Source organism: Vulpes lagopus, chromosome 19 (assembly GCF_018345385.1).
Source record: "Vulpes lagopus strain Blue_001 chromosome 19, ASM1834538v1, whole genome shotgun sequence".
Classification (NCBI taxonomy): domain Eukaryota; kingdom Metazoa; phylum Chordata; class Mammalia; order Carnivora; family Canidae; genus Vulpes; species Vulpes lagopus.
This window is the reverse complement of record NC_054842.1, coordinates 39,092,325-39,114,842: the sequence shown is the minus strand read 5'-3', so window position 1 is coordinate 39,114,842 and position 22,518 is coordinate 39,092,325. Positions and strand designations below refer to the sequence as shown.

Genomic DNA, 22,518 nt, shown 5'->3' with positions numbered 1-22,518 from the left:
AGCGACCTACTACCTCAAGTTATCATGCCGTGAAGAAGCTCAGGTTAATGTAGGCACTCTAGGGGGCTCTCAGAGGCTTCTTAGACCATCTCCTCACAGTCAACCCACCAGACTCCTGTAGTAAGTGCTCAGGAGGCCCACCTGCCATGGATCCAACCAGCCCACCCAAGAACTCTTGGCTGGAGTCCTCAGCTGCTGCTCAGGCCCCAGACATTTGGGTGAAGAAGCCTCTGTCAGAGACCCTAGACTAGTGATAATTCATCCTTGCTGTGCCCTTTCCTAATTCCTGGCCTACACAATCCAAGAGCATAATAAAATGATTATGAAATGATTATAAATGATTGTGAAATATATAGTTTTATGCCACTAAGTACCAGGAGTTTGTTATTTAGGACAGATTGCCTAAATAAAGTCTACCAACTATGTGGGAAGATATTATCCTCCCCTTTGATCATATCTAAAAATCTAGTTTAAAAAGCTACATTTTCATTCACTCTTAAAATTATAGAGTTACAAAGTATTTCCTTTCAAATAAAAATATTACTACTACTTCTTGTTTCCTTTTCTTGCATCTTCTTTAGAATGGAACATTTGGAAAAAAAAAAAAAAGAGAGAGAGAGAATGGAACATTTGGTTATATCTGTGAGTCCCTCAGGGATCTATATCTATATCTGTATCTATCTCCCATTTGGAAACTGGCTCTTAGTTTTTCCTTCCCTAACCAGGATAATCTCAGGTCTTTCCACCTTTCTTTGAGGTTCTTTTTCCAATCACATAGTTAATTTTGTATCTTGTTATCTCTTTATTCTAGCATTTTCTAGTATTTCATGTCTATTTTAGGTTGTGGAATACACAGAAGTAAATAATTCAACCTAAGATCTCGTCAAAATGTATGTTAGAGGAAGATTACATCAGGGGTTCTATATTTTTTCTATTTATGCACATTAGTGTTGTGTTTCCTTTTTAAGCACACAGGTATGTTGTTGATTTATAATCTTACAGTTATACTGATCCAAGTTCTTGTATTTAATTTTTTCCTATAAATGTTTTACCTTAATCAAGAACTTTATAGAGTACTAGAAAAAGCATAGGATTTGAAGCCAGAGATCTGGATAAGCGATATACTACGTAGGTACGTTAAAATAAACATCTTAAAATTTCTGTACCAATTTCCTGAGTTACAAAACCACTGTGAGGCTCAAATTTTCAATCAAATCAATAAAAAATTCTGCTTCTAGTACCAAAGGTCCTATATCTTTCTTCCTACCATTATCTGTCCCAGGCCCCATTTTTATACTAATACAAACTTGATAAGCAAGTTTTATTCCAACATCTATATTGATAACAAAAAATAATGGGTCTTAGGGGCATCTGGGTGGCTCAGTTGGTTGAGTATCTGATGAGTTAATTTAGCTCAGGTCATGATCTCAGGGCTGTAAGATGGAGCTCTGCAATGGTTCTGTACTAAGTGCAGAATCCCCTTGTCCCTCTCTCTCTCTGCCCTTTACCCTGTCTGTGCTCTTGCTCTCACCCTCTAAAATAAATAAAATCTTTAAAAAAAATAATAGGTCTTAGAAAAAAATCTTAAAAGTACCATTTACCAACACCTCATACTACCAACTGGATATCATTACTTACATACAAATACCCATGGTTAGTAATATATCTCAAAAAAATGAAATTTAAAATGCATATTTTCCTTCTTCAAGTTCCTGAATCTATATCATGTGTGTATATGGGGATTAGATAGGTTTTTCCCTTAATAGGAAGGGTGATGCCAGTAGAGCCAAATCCAACTTAGTTACCATATCATGTGCCTCTCCACCTTTGAGTTTCAATGAATTAACAAATAAGAACCAGGAAACACAATATCTAATAGTTTATTTTTAAGCAGAAAGGCGCTGTTACTATAGAAAGCACTATTTATTACCAGATCAACAAAACAAACCTATGACAGACAAAAGAGAAGATGGAAACATTACTATGAAAGTATGTAGTATACAAGATCTTACCTAACTAGCTACTATTTGGCAAAAACATTAACACTCATATTATAATTAATATTAATTGTTAAAAGCAACTTGTATCAACTATACTTCAATTTTTAAATTTTTATTATTTATTTTTAAAAGATTTTATTTATTCATGAGAGACACACAGAGAGAGACAGAGACATAGTCAGAGGGAGAAGCAGGCTCCCTGCAGAGAGATCGATATGGGACTTGATCCTAGGACTCCGGGATAACGCCCTGAGCCAAAGGCAGACACTCAGCCACTGAGCCACCCAGGTGTCCCACTTAAATTAAAAAAAAAAAAAAAAAAAGTGGTTAAAACTGCCCTTGAACCTAAAAAACAATAATGGCAACAGTCACTTATTGAGTATTTGTTTAATGCCAGCATTCATTGTACTAAACTTTAAAAGTACATATCTTTGGGGATCCTGAGTGTCTCAGTCAGTTAAGCATCTGACTTCGGCTCAGGTCATGATCTCAGAGTCCTGGGCCCCACATAGGGCTTCTCACTCAGCGGAGGGTCTGCTTCTCCCTCTCCCTCTGGCCCTCATCCCTGTTTGTGCTCTTGCTCTCTCTGTCTCAATAAAAAAAAATCTTTTAAAAAAATATTTTAAAAAACAGTGATAGTAGAGTACATATCCTTAATTAATTATTAATTGCTCTGAGCCACTATACTACTGTGGAAGAAATGATTTTTTTTTTTAAGATTTTATTTATTTATTCATGACACACACACACACACACACACACACACAGAGGCAGAGACACAGGCAGAGAGAGAAGCAGGCTCCATGCAGGGAGCAGGATGTGGGACTCGATCCCGGCACTCCAGGATCACACCCTGGGCTGAAGGCAGGCGCTAAACTGCTGAGCCACCCAGGCGTCCCAAAATAATTCTTTTTTAAAAGATTTATTTATTTTAGAGAGAGAGAGAGAGAAGACTAGAGGAAGGGGCAAAGGGAGGGGAAGAGAGAACCCCAAGCCGACTCTACACTGAGCAGAGAGCTGGGCTTGACCTCACAACCCTGAAATCACGACCTGAGCTGAAACCAAGAGTCAGATGCTTAACCGACTGTGCCACCCAGGCACCCTGGAAATAATTTATATATGACACAGAAAATCTCATACCTCCTTTTGGTTATATTTGATAGCAAGTTTTAGACGACTTAAATTCATTCTTTCTTCTAGTAATCCCCGTTTGTCAAGAGGCTCATCATTAGATGTATGGTTTAGAATAACTTCCAATTCTCTTGAATTCCGGGCTTGTGCAAGCAAATCTTTAGCAAACATTTTACATTGCCGGGCTAGTTCCTCATAATCATTCCTGTAAAATGCAACAATCTATTATTAGAAATGTCACTTCCAGCTTCTAATTAAGCTGTTTACAGTAGAAAATTATTTACTAAGCAACATTTTAATTCTGACAGGGCTTTATAAAATCTGAAGTCATTTTGTAGTGATGGTCAAAAGAACTTACTGATATATAAACTCTCAACAGCTTTGGGGAAAACTGTAACACAATTATGTTCCCTGTGTTCATACTGATCATTTTAGATGAGCACAGTATTTCCTTATATACACTGATATTCCTAGAAATTTGGGTTATAGTTGTCAATCAATTCTTAAATCATTTGCCCTTATTCTCTGTAAGTTTGGTATCAAACTTCCTTCTTATATTACTTATCTAAACAATAGATAATAATAATGCTATCCAATAAATATCACTATGTAACTTTTAATGAGGTGTTTTCAATAATAGTTTACAACATGTTTTATACTACTTCTGATACTAAAATAGTATTCTGATTCACTTTTAAAGTGTTCAACAAAATTCAAGTTGGAAGTAAAAGACACTGAAATACTCCTAGCAAACAATTTTCTCTCATAGTTATTATTCCTTGAAATTTAGAATTTAACTGCTGGTTAAAGATAGGCTTAAATCAACCAACTTATGAGAAATTAAGAAGTTTTAGCAGATATCCTCTTTAAGAACATCAGTTATATTAAAATTATGTCTTAGTGTTAATACCTTAAAAATAAAGTTAGAAATAAGTATGAGTCAATTGGAGTCAGATTTCATAAAATAATTCTTATTCAGTTTTTTTCTCCTTAATGACAGAGGAAGGGAAAATAGAAAAATTTTCCAAATGATTAATCTTCTATACAATGAGATTTTCCATGAACAGAAAATTAGCAAAGAATTAAAAACTTTTCCTTACAGAGTAAATTTTTCTCATCTACTCTTTGTATTTCCTATATAACCAAAACTACCTAAAAATAGTAATTGGATTTCTTTAATAATTGAAGTATTATTGCTTCTTAGTCTAGGAATCTAATTATAGATGAGAATATTCATCAAAAGTGTGTATTACAAAGTGGTTTCATCTTAGTTAAACATTGACACACCACAAAATTCAGTAAAGTTAATATATTTTATTAATTTAATTTTCTTAATCTTTAATAAATTACTAGAAGACTAATAAGTGGCTGTGTAGTATGGATAGCAATATAGTAGACTAGAAGCCAGAAGTCCTATGTTCTAGTTATAGCTGCTGCTAACTCTATTCCTAATCAGATGCTGATATTAGGAAGATATCTAACCTACATAGATCACTTTCCCTGTCTATGAAAAACAAGGGGACTGAAGTAAATGAATTCTATAATCACTTCAAAATCTAACTTTATTATCCTATGATTAAAGAATAATCATAGCAGTTGCTTCAAATCCTTTTAGGAAGGAGTTGAATGAATTCTCTTTTATAAGGTAACTGAGAATTCCAATTGTAAGATAATAAGATTATAAAATAGCAAGCTTTTCAGATTTAAAAGAAATAATTTATAACAGCTCATGTGCTAATAAAGTTAAAAGTAGCAACAAGTTACATTTTATCAATGTCTTATGTGTTTCTCAAAGTATATACTTTATTTCCTATTGAGTTTAAATAAATTTTAATTTATTCAAATTGGAATATAGTAGTTCCAAACTTGAAAACTTATAAATAGGAATATTTAAAAAGTTTCTAGAACTCAGAGCTATCAAGAACACACTATAAACTGCTGTTAAGGCATAAGAAAATTGCAAGCTTCTTATCACCCTTTCAGGAAGAAGTTTGACTCTTTCCATCTTGTCAAGTCACTAGAGGAGTACAAGGCAAAGACATGGGGCTCCCACAGCAGCTAGACTTAAAAGGAAAGTAGAGATAGGTATAATCTGCCCACCAGAAACCTCACAGCAAGAATTGGCAAGAATGATCAATTTCTCCTTCTTTGGGGGGGGAGGGTACCAGGGATACTTTAACATAAGGGAAAGTCTCAAAGTTCACAAGTCTAAGGACTTATTTTTTTAATGTTTAAATTAGTTATTAATAGGCTGTTTTTTCCACAGCCTTTTTTTTGGTCCTCCACCCTAACTCTCTAAGGGACATTTATAACCATTCTTTATGCCAAAACTACATTTAACTCTTCACTTCAGAGGAAAACTCAGAGGGATGAATGGATCCATCCCTCTTAATTAGTAGTATTTTATTTTTTAAGTCTACATGCTATGTGTCTCCTAATAGAAAAATCTCACCAAACAGTGAAAAGGGACTATATCTGTGTGGGGCGGGGGGGATGTCCACGACACACAGAAACCATTCTATATGCTTCTGAAAGTTATGAAAGATCAGGCTCCAAGAATGATTATACAATCTGGAAACAAGGGGAGGTGGGATAGAGAACAGTTACAAATTTCCTCTTGCTTAAGGCTACCACTCCCACTACTCTTCACTGTCTTAGAACTCCTTTGGCAACATTAAACAAAGGGGGAACGTGGGGATGGTGCAAGAATTTCAAAGGGCAGGTGGGGAAGAAGCTACCTAAATAACACCTAAATAACACCAACGTCTTTTCCATTGAATCTGAAGGAAAATCCCAAATAGGTAGCAGCAAGGTCTGGTCATCTTGTTTCAAAAGTAAATAAATACAAACATTAATTTGGTCTATGAAAAAGCCCAGGGTGAAGGGATTCTGAAAAAAAAAAAAAAAAAAGATATAATTTACAATTTCCATTCATTCCCACCTGAATTCCACCTCCACAAGGCTTAATTCTTTTAAATCAGCACTAAGTTCAAATGCTCTCAGAATTGGATCCTCCTCTGTTAACATTATTAGAGCTGGACTGGCCAAACAGCGATATATATCAAGACGAAACCTGTGATAAAATTTGATTCCGTAATGTAAAATAAATGTATTATACACATATAATTAGTATTTTTAACCTACAATTTTCATAAAATTTAAAAGTAAAATACTACAAAATTAAAAGAAACTAAAACAACTATAATATACTCATTACAGGATAACCTGCATAAAAAGAAAGACTTAAAAAATAAGTCTTTGTATTCTTCAATCCAATTAAATTAAAAATTTTCTATCCTGAACCCATATTATTTTAAATAAAATAGGCTAATAACTAATACATTTTGAATATGATATGAATCATAAAATTTTTCCTTCCTCAGTGATAAGACTACATTAATATGCTAGATATGTATTACACATGACTCATTCAATCAGGTCATTTTTTTTTTTTTCAACCAGGTTTTTTTTTTAAAGATGTTTCAAATCTTAAGAATGAAATAATTCATTTCATTCATTTCTGCTTAATCTCTTAATCTCTAGCTAACAGGAAAGCACACTCCTTTACCTTCTGTAAACTAGTTAAGCTTCATATTCAATACCTAAGTTGGAAGCAAACCCAAAAATTTTTGCTATAAGTCTTTCATTTATAAGCATATACTTCTTAATTTATAAATTTGGTATATTATATAATATATATTTTCTTCTAAACATAAATTTAATACATGTTTGTTATTTAAAAAAAGGAAGCAGTTTAGAAACATGATGGTCCCCAGTTCTCCTCCTTCCACCAACTCTACTCTTCAAAGAATGGTCACATTACAGGGAACTGTGAATATCCTTGATACTTTCAATTCACCTACAAACATAATCAGATATACTACATAAAGCAACAACTCTTTCTATGCCACTACACATAGAGTCATGTCATTTTTTTCCCAAAACTGGATGGTTCCCCATTTAATGGCAGCTCACCAGATCTCCATTAATGGAAATTTTAGTTGCTTCTAATTTACTTCTATAAATAACGCAGCAATGAATATTCTTTAGTTCACATATCCTTTGCACACTTAGAATCGCTGGATATAATGGCATGTGTTTTAAATTCTAATAGATGCTTCCAAAGCACTAACAATAAGGAGAGATCATTTTCTCCTACATTCTCATTAATATTTTGCCACTCTAAAAGATGAAAAATGGAATTTTATCTGAACTTCTTTAGAAGCTTAAGCATCATTTCCTGCTTGGTATCCATTTATACTACTTCTGTAAACTCTTGTTCATTTCCATTAGCCTATTTTTCTCATAACTGTTTATTTTTTAAAATCATTTGTAAGATCTACATATCAAAGAAATTATCACTCTGTCTAGTCACAGTGTTTTATATACTTTTTCCCCCAGTTTATTGTTTGTCTTTTTACTTTGTTTACAGTGGAATTTTCCTATATGGAAATTTAAATCTTTTATTTAAACAAACTTATTGAAATATTCCTTATTTACCATACAGGTTTCTGGTCTTACTAAAGATGTAAAGGTAAATCATGCATAATGCATTTTTAAGAAAATAATATTTATGAAATCCAATTATAATTTAGCTGTTCAATAAAACAAGTATAGTTACTGTATCTGAAGTATGGATTTCTTAAGAGATATTTGCCTACACCAAAACTGTCCAAAAATTTGAGAGAAATATATGTAACTAAGCAACTTATCTTTGTTTCCATCAATATGTCTACATTAATTAATTTCATCAGTTTATTTCTAAAAATTACTTTTGTATTAACCAACATTATCATACTCAAAATATATTAAGGATTAATGACAAAGTGAACAGCAAGAGTGACTGCTAGTGACAGTGGTAATCAATTGTGCTAGAGTAATAATGGAGTGCTGTTGTACAGAAAGTACTTTGATGTACCTAACAAATAATGAGGCTGCCTCACTTTATAAAATCTATCACTTTTGGTATTCAAAACACCATCAAAGTAATGATGGTGTGAAGAGGTAAGTGATTCTACTACACCAAAAATATGTATATAAGTGAACAAAATTACAGTTGACCATTGAACAACATGGGTTTGAACTGTGTGGGTTCACTTATATGTGGTTTTCTAAAATATAGTATAGTACTGTAAATGTATTTTGTCTTCTTTATGATTTTCTTTTCTCTAGCTTACTTATTATAAGAATATAGTACATAATATGTATAATATACAAAATATGTGTGAATTGACAGTTTGTGTTATTGGTAAGGCTTCTAGTCAACAGTAGGCTAATTAGTAGTTAAGTTTCTGCAGAGTTAAAAGATAGTAGATTTTTAACTGTATAAGGGGTTGGCGCCCCTAACTCCCACATTGTTCAAGGGTCAACTATATTTTTAAAAATCAGCCATTTCAGGTCATTGAAAATTATCTATTGAGATCAATTATTGAAAAATTGCTAGAACTTCAAGCAAGAATGGTTTGAATCTGTGGTCTTCTTGCCTGAGGCTACTTTGATCACCTCTGCCTCCCCAGTTCAGTCATGGAGAACTGCAGTTTTCCAGCCTGAAGATGGCAAATCTGTACTTTTGTGCTTAAAGGGGGGGAAGATCAATTCAATGGAAAGCAAAAACCTCCAGCTCAGCTGGTTGAAAGAGTTGGACTTGGAGAAGATAAGCAAGGAAAATTTGCAGATTTATAAGACAAATCTTGGAGTCTGAGTAGAGGCAAACAGCAGACCAATGAGAAACTTAACAGGGAGATCTTACAAATGAAAAAAGCCATAAAATGACTCATATAAAGCTTTCAGAGATTTCTGGCTGACTAAAATATTAGATATATATGGAGAACATCAGATAGTTTGGTAATAAGAAAAAGACAAGGAACTATTGAGAAATGGCTTCAACTTTGACTATAATTCCCCAACTAACCAATAGACTCATCAAGAGACAAGACTCTTACAGTCTCAAAGTATATTAACATAAACTCCATCCAATCAGTGGCTCACCTATACAGATTCTGAAATGATCCTTAGGAATCAAACTAAAGATTAAAAATAATCAGGGTGACTGAGTGTCTCAGTTAAGTGTCCAACTCTTTGGAATCAGCTCAGGTCATGATCTCATAGATTGTGGGATGGAGCCCTGCATCAGGCTCTGCACTCAGTGAGGAGTCTCCTTGAAGATTCTCTCCCTCTGCCCCTCCATCTAACTTATGTGTGTGTTCTTTCTCTAAAATAAAGAAATAAATCTTTTTCAAAAATAAGAATCAGGGCAGCCCAGGTGGCTCAGCGGTTTAGCACTGCCTTCAGTCCCGGGCATGATCCTGGAGATCCGGGATCGAGTCCCACGTCAGGCTCCCTGCATGGAGCCTGCTTCTCCCTCTGCCTGTGTCTCTGCCTCTCTCTCTCTCTGTGTCTCTCATGAATAAATAAATAAAATCTTTTTAAAAAATGAAAATCTTCTGTGCTTCAAAGTACATCATCAAAAAAGTGAAAAGGTAACTAATAGAATGTAAAAAAGATTTGCAAATCATGTATCTGATAAGGAATTCAGAATATATACTTAGAATATATATTAAAAAAAAACTCTTGCAATTCAGCAATAAAAAGATAGATAACCAATCAAAAACTGGGAAACAGAAATGAATAGACATCTCCAAAAATGATAAGCAAATGACCAATAAGAAATTAAAATATACAATTTATATGAAATATCCAGAATAGGCAAACCTGTAAGAACAGAAAGTAAATTTAGTGATATTTAGCAGCTGAGTGACTGCTAATTAATATAATGTTTCTTTCTTTTTTTTTTTTAAGATTTTATTTATTTATTCATGAGAGACAGAGAGAGGCAGAGACACAGGCAGAGGGAGAAGTAGGATCCATGCAAGGAGCCCAATGCGGGACTCGATCCTGGGACTCTAGGATCATGCCCTAAGCCAAAGGCAAACACTCAACTGCTGAGCCACCCAGGCATCCCCAATATAGTGTTTCTTCTTGAAGTGATGAAATGTTCTGGAATTCAATAATGATGGTCAATGTATAATTCTATGAATATTATAAAATGGTGAATTTTAAAATTTATGAATTTATCTCAATAAATTATAACTCAAAAAAGTTATTTTAAAAATACAGTATATTCTCTGATCAATTAATTTAGAAATTAAATTACAAATCACCAGTAGAAAAAAATCTGGGAACACCCCAGATATGTGAAATTACAATAGCACACTTTAACTCATGAATCAAGAGAATGAAAAGACAAGCTACAGGATAGGAGAAAATATTTGCAAAAAACATATCTGATAAAGGACTCGGCATATAAATTATACAAAGAACTCTTAAAACTCAACAATAAGAAAACAAACAATCCAATTTAAAAATAGGCAAGAGATATGAACAGACATCTCACAAAAGAAGATATGCAGATGACAAATAAGCATATAGAGATGTACAATATCAAACATCACTAGGGAACTGCAATCAAAGCAACAACGAGATACAAAACCATTTCATACCCATCAGAAAGGCTAAAATCCAAACCCTGACAGTATCAAATGCTAGTAAGGATATAGAGCAACATGAACCTTATTCATTGTTCTGAATGCTGAATGGTGCAGGTACTTTGCAAGACAGTTTGGCAGTTTCTTATAAAAGTAAACATATCCTTCACATATGATCCAGCAATCAGACTTCTTAGTATTTATCTAATGAGTTGAAAACTTATGTCCACACGAAAACCTATACATGAATGTTTATAACAGCTTTATTCATAACTGCCAAAACTTGGAAGTAATCAAAATGTCTTTCAGTAGATGAACGGATGAACTGTAGTACCTTCCTACAATGGGGTACTGTTCAGTGTTAAAAAGAAATGTACTGTCAAGCCATGAAAACACATGAAGGAAACTTAAATGCATATTACTAAATGAAGGAAGTAATGTGAAAAGGCTACATATTGTATGATTCCAATTATGCCACATTACAGAGAAAAGTTAAAACCACAGAAATAGTTAAAAAAAAAATCAGTATTTGCCAGGAGACTGGGGTGAGTGAGGGATAAATAAGTGTAATGTAGGGGATCTTTAGGGCAGTAAAACTATTTCCTATAATACTATAGATGCAAAACCCCAAAGAGAAAATCCAAACCAAGAATTCAAGGCAAGGATATTCATTCTTACTAACTCACATTTAACATCACACTGGAGGTTACTAGGCAATGCAATAAGGCAAGAAAAATGAAGCCCTAAAGATTGGAAAAAAAGTAAAACTGTCTTTACCTACAGATGATATAATCTTATATATAAAAAATCTTTAGGAATCTAAAAAGCAAACAAACAAAAAACCCTATTAGAATAATTGAATTTAGCAAGATCACAAGATATAAAACCAGTATACAAAAAAAATATGTTTTATTTCTATATACTAGCAATGAACCATCTGCAAATGAAATTAAGAAAGCAATTCATGTGCAATATAATCAAAACAAATAAAATACTTACGAATAAATTGTAAAAAAGAAGCAAAGACCTATACACTGAACTAGAAAACATTGCTGAAATTAGGAAAATCTAATAAAATGGAGAGATATACCATGTTTATAGGCTGAAAGACTTAATATTATTAAAATGGCAATTCTCTCCAAACTGGCTTAATGCAACCCCTCTTAAAAATCTAAGCAGGTGTTTTAAAAATTGATAACTCATTCTAAACTTTATTTGCAAATGCAAAGAACATAGTATAGCCAAAAATTAAAAAAAGATTTAAAATGACTTATATTACCTGATTTTATTTTACTTTGTTTCAAATTATATTTAAATTCCAGTTAGTTAAGATATAGTGTAATATTAGTTTCAGAAGTAGAATTTACTGAGTCATCACTTACCTATAATACCCAATGCTCATCATAAGTGCCCTCCTTAATACTTATCACCCATTTAACCCACCCCCAGCCACCTCCCCTTGAGAAACTCTGTTTGTTTACTATAGTTAAGAATCTGTTTTATGGTTTGCATCTTTTTTTCCTTATGATGTTTCATTTCTGAAATTTTACATATAAGTGAAATCATATACATTATCTGACTTAAAAGCTTACTATAAAATTACAGTAATCAGGACAGACTGATATTGGTGTAATAGTCTTAAAGATTAATGGAACAAATTAGAGTCTAGAAATAAAACCACATATATGCTCAAATGATTTCTAAGGTGTAAAGATAATTTACTGCCTCCAGTAAACAATATTCTTTAACAAATGATGCTAGAACAAATGATGGGATAGGCAAAAAATTAAAAAAGAACTTAGATCCTTATTTCACACATACACAAAAAATTATTCAAAATAGGTTATAGACTTAAATGTAAATTGTACAACTGTAAAATTTCTAGAAGAAAACAGGAGAAAGTCTTTGTGACCTTGGGTTGGCAAATATTTCATACATATGACATAAGAAACAATCTACAAAAGGCAAAAATGATAAAATGGGCCTCATCAAAATTAAAAGTTTTGGTCTTCAAAAGACACCAAGAAGAAAATGAAAATACAAGTCACAGACTGTGAGAAGTCATTTGCAAAACATTTATCTGATAAAGGATTTGTGTCTAGAATATACAAAGAACTTTTGCAACTTAATAAAACAAACAACTCAATTTTTAAAAATAGGCAAAAAATTTGAATAGATATTTCATCAAAGAAGATACATTAAAGGCCTATAAGCACATGATAAGATGCTTGATATTATAAGGCATAAGGGAAATTCAAATTAAAACCACACTGAGATCAATTGTGGTTTACACTTCTGCTAAAATGGCTAAGATAAAAATAAAACGAAATATAAAGTCTTGATGAGTATGTAGAGGAATTGAAAACATCATACATTACTGGTGAGAATGTAAAATGATACAATCACTTTGGAAAACAGTTCAGCAATTACTTAAAAAGTTAAACATACACTTCCATACAACCCAGCAATTCCAATCCTGGGTATCTACCCAACAGAAATAAAACTATATGTCCACACAAAGACTTATATGTGAATGTTCACTGCCAAAACCCAGAAACAACTCAAATATCCATCAACTACTGAATGGATAAACAAAAGATTCATCCTTACAATGATATACTACCCAACAAGAAAAAGGAATAAACTACTGATATATGCAATATGAATGAACCTCAAAATATTATGCTGAGAGAAGCTAAAGACATAAGTCAATATATTGTATGATTCTATTTATATGAAATTTCTAGAAAAGAAAAAAGGTTTTAGACAGAAAAGAGATCTGTGGTTGCTTGGAGATAGGAATGGGAGCAGAGATGGACTATAAATGGCCATGACAAAATTTGATCCAATGATGGAAATGAAAGAATATTGGATTCTGTTGATAGTGTACACCTGTATACATTTACTATACCTGTATACATTTACTGCAAATCATTAATTTCCATATTTTTTTTAAAAACTTTTTTTGGGTGCCTGGGTGGCTCAGTTGGTTAAGCAGCTCAGGGGTCTGGGATCGAGTCCCACGTTGGGCTCCATGATCACTAGGGAGTCTCCTTGAGGATTCTCTCTTTCCCTCTTTCTCTGCCTCCCCACTCCCCCAACCCCATTCATGGGCGTGTGCTCTCTCTCTCTCTCTCTCTCTCTCTCTCTCAAATAAATAAATCTTAAAAAAAATTTTTTTTTTAAATAACTAGATAACTTTCTGGGGTTTGGGTTATATCCACACCAAGAAGAATATGGGAATTTGCAATTCTACATTGTTCAAAATACTTTTAAGAGAGTAATTTCATATGGTTCAACCTAAATATTTGGACAACCATAAAAATTGGAGAGATGAAACAAGATTAATATCAATAGGCAAAATTAATGAAATAGGGGAGGAATCTTGAATGGAATCTGTATAGACAGAAATCAGGACAGGAAATTTCAAACTTCAACATGTAACTGATGGAGACTAGTTTCCAATCTAACACTGCAGTCAAGAGTCACATTTCTAACCAATTAGAATCTTGGTCATTAAGGAGCAGATATAGACCCTCAAACTGATCATACTGGTTAGCTCCAGAGACAGGAGGAAAATTGACTGGGGAATGTCCAAGGTTAAATTAGAATTTTCAGGGATCCCTGGGTGGCGCAGCGGTTTGGCGCCTGCCTTTGGCCCAGGGCGCGATCCTGGAGACCCGGGATCGAATCCCACATCAGGCTCCCGGCGCATGGAGCCTGCTTCTCCCTCCGCCTGTGTCTCTGCCTCTCTCTCTCTCTCTGTGACTATCATAAATAAATAAAAAATTAAAAAAAAAAAATTAGAATTTTCACAGGGATTTGAAGATTTATTCACCTATTACTTGTGTAGTTAAAATAAATAGCTTTCACATAAATGAATTCCATATCCCTAATATTACTCTAGCCTCATAGTTCACTGATTTTCTCAATACCAAATCCTACTCTTCCAGTTAAATTGTACAAATTCAATTGCTTTCAAGGGTGAAGTGGGTAATAATATGAGTAAAGTTAACTGTACTTTGGGCTTACAGGCATTCAAACTCAAAACTATAAAAATCACTGTGCAGTTTATATTTTATTTTATTTTATTTTATTTTATTTTATTTTATTTTATTTTATTTTATTTTATTTTATTATTTATGATAGTCACAGAGAAAGAGAGAGAGAGAGGCAGAGACATAGGCAGAGGGAGAAGCAGGCTCCATGCACCGGGAGCCTGATGTGGGATTCGATCCCGGGTCTCCAGGATCGCGCCCTGGGCCAAAGGCAGGCGCCAAACCGCTGCGCCACCCAGGGATCCCCCACTGTGCAGTTTAAACAAAGCATTTCTTTTTTTTTTTTCTTTTTAACAAAGCATTTCTTGACTTAAAAACTTTGTCTTCCTTTGATAGATAATAAAGATTTCATACCTTCCCTTAAAATTACTTTAAATTTTACACCACATCAAATAATTGAGACTAAAACCAAATCATAGCAATTAATGAAAATGTTTTTCTAAACTAAAATGGTCCATTATCTTTCCCTACTTCATTTAAAATTACCACCCCTTTGGGATGCCTGGGTGGCTCAGTTAGTTAAGCATCTGCCTTTGGCTCAGGTCATGATCTCAGGATCCTGGGATGGAGCCTCTTGTCAGACTCCTTGCTCAGCGGGGAGTCTGCTTCTCCCTCTTCCTCTGTTCATGCTCTCTCCTATCTCTCTCCCTCAAATAAATAAATAAAATATAAATAAATAAATAAATAAATAAATAAATAAATAAATAAATAAATGAAAATTATTACCCCTAGACCTGATCAACACCTAGAACTGCAGCATCTCTAAAATTTAAAAGCCAAAAACTTTATAAATACAGATTGCCTCACTTCCTCATTGCCACTATATTGGCTTCTCAAGATCATCAAAACCTTTACCCATATCTCTTTTTACTCATTTTGTTAGCTTCCTTTTCTTCAGCAAGTCTACTTAGCAATTCCTAGAAATGACTTGTAGCCAGAGCATTTTGATATTCACTATAACTGTTTTCCTAAATATCAATAACAAATTCTCTAAAACTTTTCTGTAAATAAACCACACCGCTCAATGTTCCCTAAATAAACTACAATCAAATACTGCATTTTCTGCATAAAATAAACTTTTTATTTTTTTTAAAAAAATGTATTTATTTGTTTGAGGGGGGATGCGGTGGAGGGGTAGGAGGAGAGAGAATCTCAAGCAGACTCCCCACTGAGCACAGAGCCAACATGGAGCTGCATCTCATGACTCTGAGATCATCTCCTGAGCCAAAATCAAGAGTTGGAGGCTTAACCAACTAACACTTAGGTGCCCCTCTTTTTTTTATTCATACCTAAAGACCAAGCTCAAGCCACAGCTCCTTTAAAAGCTTACAGAACAAAGCTTTTTCCCCATCTGAAACCAAGGCAGACTTAGTGTTCTTTCTAGCCCCAACTCATCCAACCTCAGCTGCTTCAACTATATACATATTTAATAAGCATACAATTTGGAAATATTTATATTTAATATTTATGAAGAAGTTTAAAACTAGAAGAAGCCTTAAAGATCATTTCTTCTTGTCATTTTACAGACTAGTCATTTTAAAACTAAAAAGGTAAATGATATAGCCATAGTTTTCAACCAGATCTTATAAAAAAAACAACACAGGTCTTACTATAAATAAACTTAAAAACAGAAAAACTTTCTAGTCCAACCTCTGCAAATAAACATTAAATTGATTCCCAGGAGACTTTCTCCATTTATGGATCTGTGACTGTCAATCCACCAAAGATCTCTCCTTAAGGTAAGGAAGGAGTGAGGGTGAATAGCTTGCAGCTTTAAAGCTAATTTCACATACTATAAAAACAGTCTGTCAATGGGCTGCTTAGGACTTCCAGACCAGTGCTCACTTCAGCAGCACATATACTAAAAATAGGACTTCCAGACCATATTTTCACAGTACATGTTATACTTGATATAATTTCAACTATATTTGATTACTACATAGATTATATATAGTATAAGTATAAAGGTTTATGCTAAAAATTAGATTCTCAAGTCTAGCCCAACACTGTATACAACATGCCCACGTGCATGATTTTGCTCAACCTGTCCAAGATGGGGTACTTTCTTATTCATTTTCTCCTCAGTTGTTCTTAATATTTTGACTAAGGAGAAAGGGAAGAGAAGGAGACTTAAATATTGTGTGGGATGGGAAGTAAGAGGCATAACAAGTCAAAAATTAAGTCAGATGGAAAATACTTATTTTCTTATAAATAAGAAGGGCTATCTCCATTCCTTTTACTATTTGGAAATTCTCTTAAATTAATAAACTCTGATTTAAAAAAGCATATAGTGTCTTTAGGCCCCACCAGCAGAAGTACGAGGTAAACCTTATTCATAATTTGAAGGATTTTCCAAATTATGCATCATTTAGTAAATATTTCTAAAAAAGTGTAAAACTCATATTAAGCAAACAAACGAAGAGTTTAGCTTTCATAAGCCATTACACTACCATATTTCTTAAAAGGTGCATAGAAAGAAAAATAACAAAAATCTCACTGATACACTTTACTGTATCACACACCTATTTATCAAAACCTTAATTTTCTAACCTGGAATGTCGGAGGCTGTCCTTTTTGTTTTTTGCAGAACACAATGTGCATTCACAGCCAACTGCATGGGGCTTGGGTAGAGATACATCCTGTTTCAACAGCATTGTAAGAATTTCATAGTTGTTACGATGAGCAGCTAAAATGACAGGTGCAACATCCATAGTTGTTGAATATTCAGGATTCTGAATTCGCTCCATTAATTTCTGAAAAATATTTATATAAATGTTCAAAATTATTATTTGTGACTTCAAAACAACGTATTTATCTGAAAATAAAATGAAAAAAGTCAGAAGGTACAAAGAATATAAGAATAATTTTTTTAAAAAATGATAACATTTTGCCAGTACTAAATATTTTTCAGAACCTGAAAACTCAATTTTAATTAATAAATGCAATATAATCATGACAGACAAAAATCTTCAACATTCATACAACTAGTTTTTTTTTCCCTAATAAAAAAGAAGTAAGGATAGCTAGAAAAATACTTTAGGAAAAAATGTTTAATTTTCTCAAGATTATGGAAACATGCATGACAAGGATAAAGACAAGAATTGTAGAAAAAGAATATAAAAGAAAAAAGAGAAATGTTAAAAACAGGCAGAGTATATATAAATCATGAGAAAAACTTAAAAATTCCACCTCCGTGGCAAATCTTGCCACATAAATAGCAATGAAGCTGCTTGAAAGAAATAAGTAAATAGGAAGCACTCTTCATTCTGTATAATTCTCTACATATTCCCAATCAATACCTATACTATTTCATTTACAAATGCACAAAAACACTAACAATCATAACCACTATTTATGAGTCCTAGAACTGTCAAGCACTTTACATTTATTATCTCATTCAATCCCCACAATAGCTTGCAAAATTGAATGGAGAAACTGAGGCTCAGAGAAATTAATGTGCCCAAGCTACAAAACAAGAGTGGCAAAATGTAGATCAGGACTCAGGTTTGTATTACACCAGAGCCTGAGCTGCTTTCCCTACGTGGGCTCATGGGCCTGGTGATGGCATGACATGAGGAAAGAAACATTAGTAAATAAGAATCAGGGTTAAATAAAAACGTTGATAATTTTATGACTGTTGCATATTCTTCCCAATACTTCTCACTTTTTTACATGGGTTTTCGAGAGCTGTTTGATTCCATTGTATAAGCTTATCAAGTTCACAGGGGTTTTTTTTTTTTTGGTAATTTTTATTAACATCATAAAAGTAGTATACACATATTACAAAATATCTGAAAAATACAGAAAAGCAGAAAGAATAAAAATTCCCATATCCCTACTATGCAAAACACATTTTACAGTATCTCCTTCTAGTCTTTTATTATACTTCCTTTTAAGGACATCTTTGGCATAAGTGATTTGGCATCAATGATTAAAAACAATGGTCCTTAATATTTTGAAATTCAAGGACCCTTCTAATAATATCAAAAAACTACAGCCCAGAATTTCTGGGAAATAAAATTCATATATAGAATTTAGCATGTAATTTAAGAAAATTCATAGAACTTTGTTCAAGATATTTTGTTTTCCTTATTTAAATAACACTACCACAAACATCTTTATGATTATAGCTTTTTGAAATTTAGGATAAACTCATTAACCACAGAACCCCTGAAGTGCAATTATAGCTCTAAAGGTGATGAACAGTTTTGGAGCTTTTACTATATATGTTAGTAAAGTTCTTTTCAGTTTATATTATCAATAACATAAGAATGTACCCATTTCACACTCAAGGTTTACTCACCAGCACTAGGCATGGTCATTCTCAATTTATGAATGAAAAAAAATATGAAACATTCATTTACTCTCCTTTGATTACTGGTTAAGTTTAATATTTTCTGACATACGTAGTTTTTTCCCCTTCTTTTATGAATAGTTTCTTTATATAGTTCCCATTTATTTATTGGGAACCTCAAATCAATGAATTTATTTAAAAATTTAGCCCTTTCTCCCCTTTATAACTGGTTATAAAAAGAGAAGAAAATTGTATTTAAATAATGTTTTTATTTTTCCTAAAGAAAAAACATACTTGACTACATGAAAAACATTAGAAGATTAAAATTCATAATTTCACTGTTCATAATATAACCTAAATACTATCAAAAAAACCCCACCTGTATCTGAAAGTCAAAATTTGTCATAAGAATTTTAATAAGCTAAGAATATAAAATGAATTCACTGAAATGATTAAAAAAAGTATATAAAAATATATGACATTGCCTGTCAAAAAGTATTAGGGCTGTTAAAATGTGATCTTGCCATCACTAGAAGTACTCAAGCCAAGGCTGGATAGCCCTTTTCATTAGAGATGAAGTACAAAGTGTTCTCTCACTGAGCAGATGAAGTGTTCTCTCTGGCAGTGTTCTCTCACTGCCAGAACCTTAAAACTCAAGAGCTGACTGGTCATGCTAATGGTGATGAATTAATGTCAGTCAGTTGCTCCAATATCCTAGCATTCTACACTCTACCCTCCCTGCCAAGAAAATAAAAGGGTAAAAAGGCTACATGGTGGAATAAGTATACCATAATCTAACCGTGACTACAAGACAGATGAAAGAGAAAGTTGAAGAGAATTCTAGAGATTTCTGATCATTTGGCAGGGGCTATATTCTTAGCCCTTTTTTCTCTGCTCCTGTTGGTTTCTTAAAACCACTTAAACTACTTGGTACTATCCTCTGTAGAAAGTCATGCTTACACAAACTTTGTAATACCTAAATGAAAGTAAAATGTTTCAGTTAATATATGATAAAGTATGCAAATTAGCAGAACTTCTCACTGATCTCAGATAATGGTAGATAATTCACAACTAATTTATAATTCTTTCTTTTCTTTTTAAGATTTTATTTATTTATTCATGAGAGACACAAAGAGAGGCAGAGATATAGGCAGAGAGAGAAGCAGGCTTCCTATGGGGAGCCTGATGCAGAACTTGATCCCAGGACTCCAGGATCAGAATCTGAACCAAAGGCAGATGCTCAACCACTGAGGCACCCAGGTGCCCCTATAATTCTTTCTTAAAACAATATTTTTCTTCAGAGGATAGCCAGTTTATACTACCAGCAATTATTTAAATGGCTTGTTTCACTACATCCTCACTTTAAATTTTGACATATAACAAATATCTCATTTTTAAAGCAGAATTTGGTTATTAGTGACTACCTTTCTAATTACAAAAGCAATATAGAAAAAGGGTTTAAGAAAAAAATATCCTTGGGACGCCTGGGTGGCTCCGTGGTTGAGCTTCTGCCTTCGGCTCAGGACATGATCCTGGAGACCTGGGATCGAGTCCCATGTTGGGCTCCCTGCAGGAAGCCTGCTTCTCTCTATGCCTGTGTCTCTCCCTCTCTTTCTCTCTGTCTCTCATGAATAAATAAATAAAATCTTAAAAAAAAATCCTTAATTTAGCAATGAGTTGACTGCTGTTAGGTACCATTTTACTACATTTCCATTCAGTTCCTTGTCTGTACATGTTTTTAACCTCATATTATATTATATGTCCAGATCATATTGTATGTCTAGTTTATTACTCCCATTTTTTTCACTTCCTATGTTATATTTGTTCAGGTTCCTAAATATTCTTTTAAAAATACCATTTTAATATATATGTAATTTTTATACTATTTCCAGTCTTTTATTTGGGAATGTTTAAATTGGGTTACATGGTTTTTTCATTGCAATAAGCTCACAATTAACTTTTTTTCTCCCCATTTCTGGCCAGTTCCTAAAGGAAGAAACACTAAGTTTAAGAATATGAGCATCTTTCTTGTTTATGAGACACTCTGCCAAACTGCTTTCCAAAATACCCTTCCCTACCCTGTTATTAGACTGTACTACTCCCTTGCCATCAATGATAATTATTTTTTAAGATCTTTGCTAATTTGCATTATCAACAATAACCAAATTATGGAAAGTCAAATGTTCATTGACTGATGAATGGATACAGAAGACGTTACTGAGTCATCAAAAAGAATGAAATCTTACCATTTGAAATATGGATGGAGCTAGAGCATATTATGCTAAGCAAAATGAGTCAGTCAGAGAAAGATAAATACCATATGATTTCACTCACATGTGCAATTTAAGAAAAAAAAACAGATGAACATATAGGAAGGGGAAAAAAGGAGAGAGGGAAATGAACCATAAAAGACTAATTACAGAGAACAAACTGAGGGTTGATGGAAGGAGGTGGGTGGGGGATGGGCTAGATGTGTGATGGGTATTAAGGAGGGCACTTGTGATGAGCACTGGGTGGTATATGTAAGTGATGAATCACTGAATTCTACTCCTGAAATCAATATTGCCCTGTATGTTAACCAATTAAAATTTAAATAAAGAAATAAAATGGGATCCCTGGGTGGCGCAGCGGTTTGGCGCCTGCCTTTGGCCCAGGGCGCGATCCTGGAGACCCGGGATCGAATCCCACATCGGGCTTCCGGTGCATGGAGCCTGCTTCTCCCTCTGCCTGTGTCTCTGCCTCTCTCTCTCTCTCTCCCTGTGTGACTATCATAAATAAATAAAAATTAAAAAAAAAAAGAAAAAGAAATAAAATCAATAAATCTTTGCTAATTTGATAAGTAAAAATTAGTATTTCATATTTTATTAGTAGTGAGTTTTAATATCTTATATTTTCTGAGATTTTTTTTTCAAGTCCTTTTCTGATTTTGGTATTTTTCATCAATTTGTCAATTATTAGGATTATGAATTTGTGATATATGTTGAAAATATCTTTTGCGAGTTTTCCATTTTCTTTCTAAATTTTGTTTGATGGGGGATCCCTGGGTGGCGCAACGGTTTGGCGCCTGCCTTTGGCCCAGGGCGCAATCCTGGAGACCCAGGATCAAATCCCACGTCGGGCTCCCGGGGCATGGAGCCTGCTTCTCCCACTGCCTGTGTCTCTGCCTCTCTCTCTGTGTGACTATCATAAATAAATTAAAAAAAAATTAATAAAAAAAATCCTTTCTTAAAAAAAAAATAAATAAATTTTGTTTGATGTTTGAACTCCAGAAATTTAATTTCTATCTAGCCAAAGGCTGTGCCATTGCTTTTTATGATTTTTGTTCTTTGTTTTTATGTTTAGAAAGTCTTTCCACTCATAATCAGTTAAACATTCACCTATATTTTCTTCCAGTTTTATGGTTTCATTGTTTATATTTAATTCCTAACTCCATTTGGAAGCTAATCTGTACTTCCAACCTAACCTATAGAATGCTCGAAACTAAAAATACTCGTCCACACTGACAAATTTATGAAAATATCACTAATTTTAAAAAGGTGTCCTGAAAGCAA

The 22,518-nt window shown here is 33.4% G+C and overlaps 1 protein-coding gene across 8 annotated transcripts in view; it reads right to left on the bottom strand.

The window, feature by feature from the left end:
• The window catches only part of TRPC1 (transient receptor potential cation channel subfamily C member 1), an 80,542-nt gene that overhangs the window by 41,243 nt on the left and 16,781 nt on the right, over positions 1-22,518 (bottom strand). For 7 of the 8 annotated variants that reach the window (XR_005984582.1, XM_041734070.1, XM_041734074.1 and 4 more), the window contains 3 exons: positions 17,224-17,426; positions 6,073-6,204; positions 3,141-3,336 (listed from right to left, as the gene is read on the bottom strand). Coding sequence is in view for 7 of the 8 variants with exons in the window: in XM_041734070.1 (XP_041590004.1) it covers positions 3,141-3,336; positions 6,073-6,204; positions 17,224-17,426 (531 nt within the window). In the remaining variant the exon portion in view is untranslated. The remainder of the gene's footprint in view (positions 1-3,140; positions 3,337-6,072; positions 6,205-17,223; positions 17,427-22,518) is intronic. The other variant, XM_041734072.1, reaches the window with a different exon arrangement.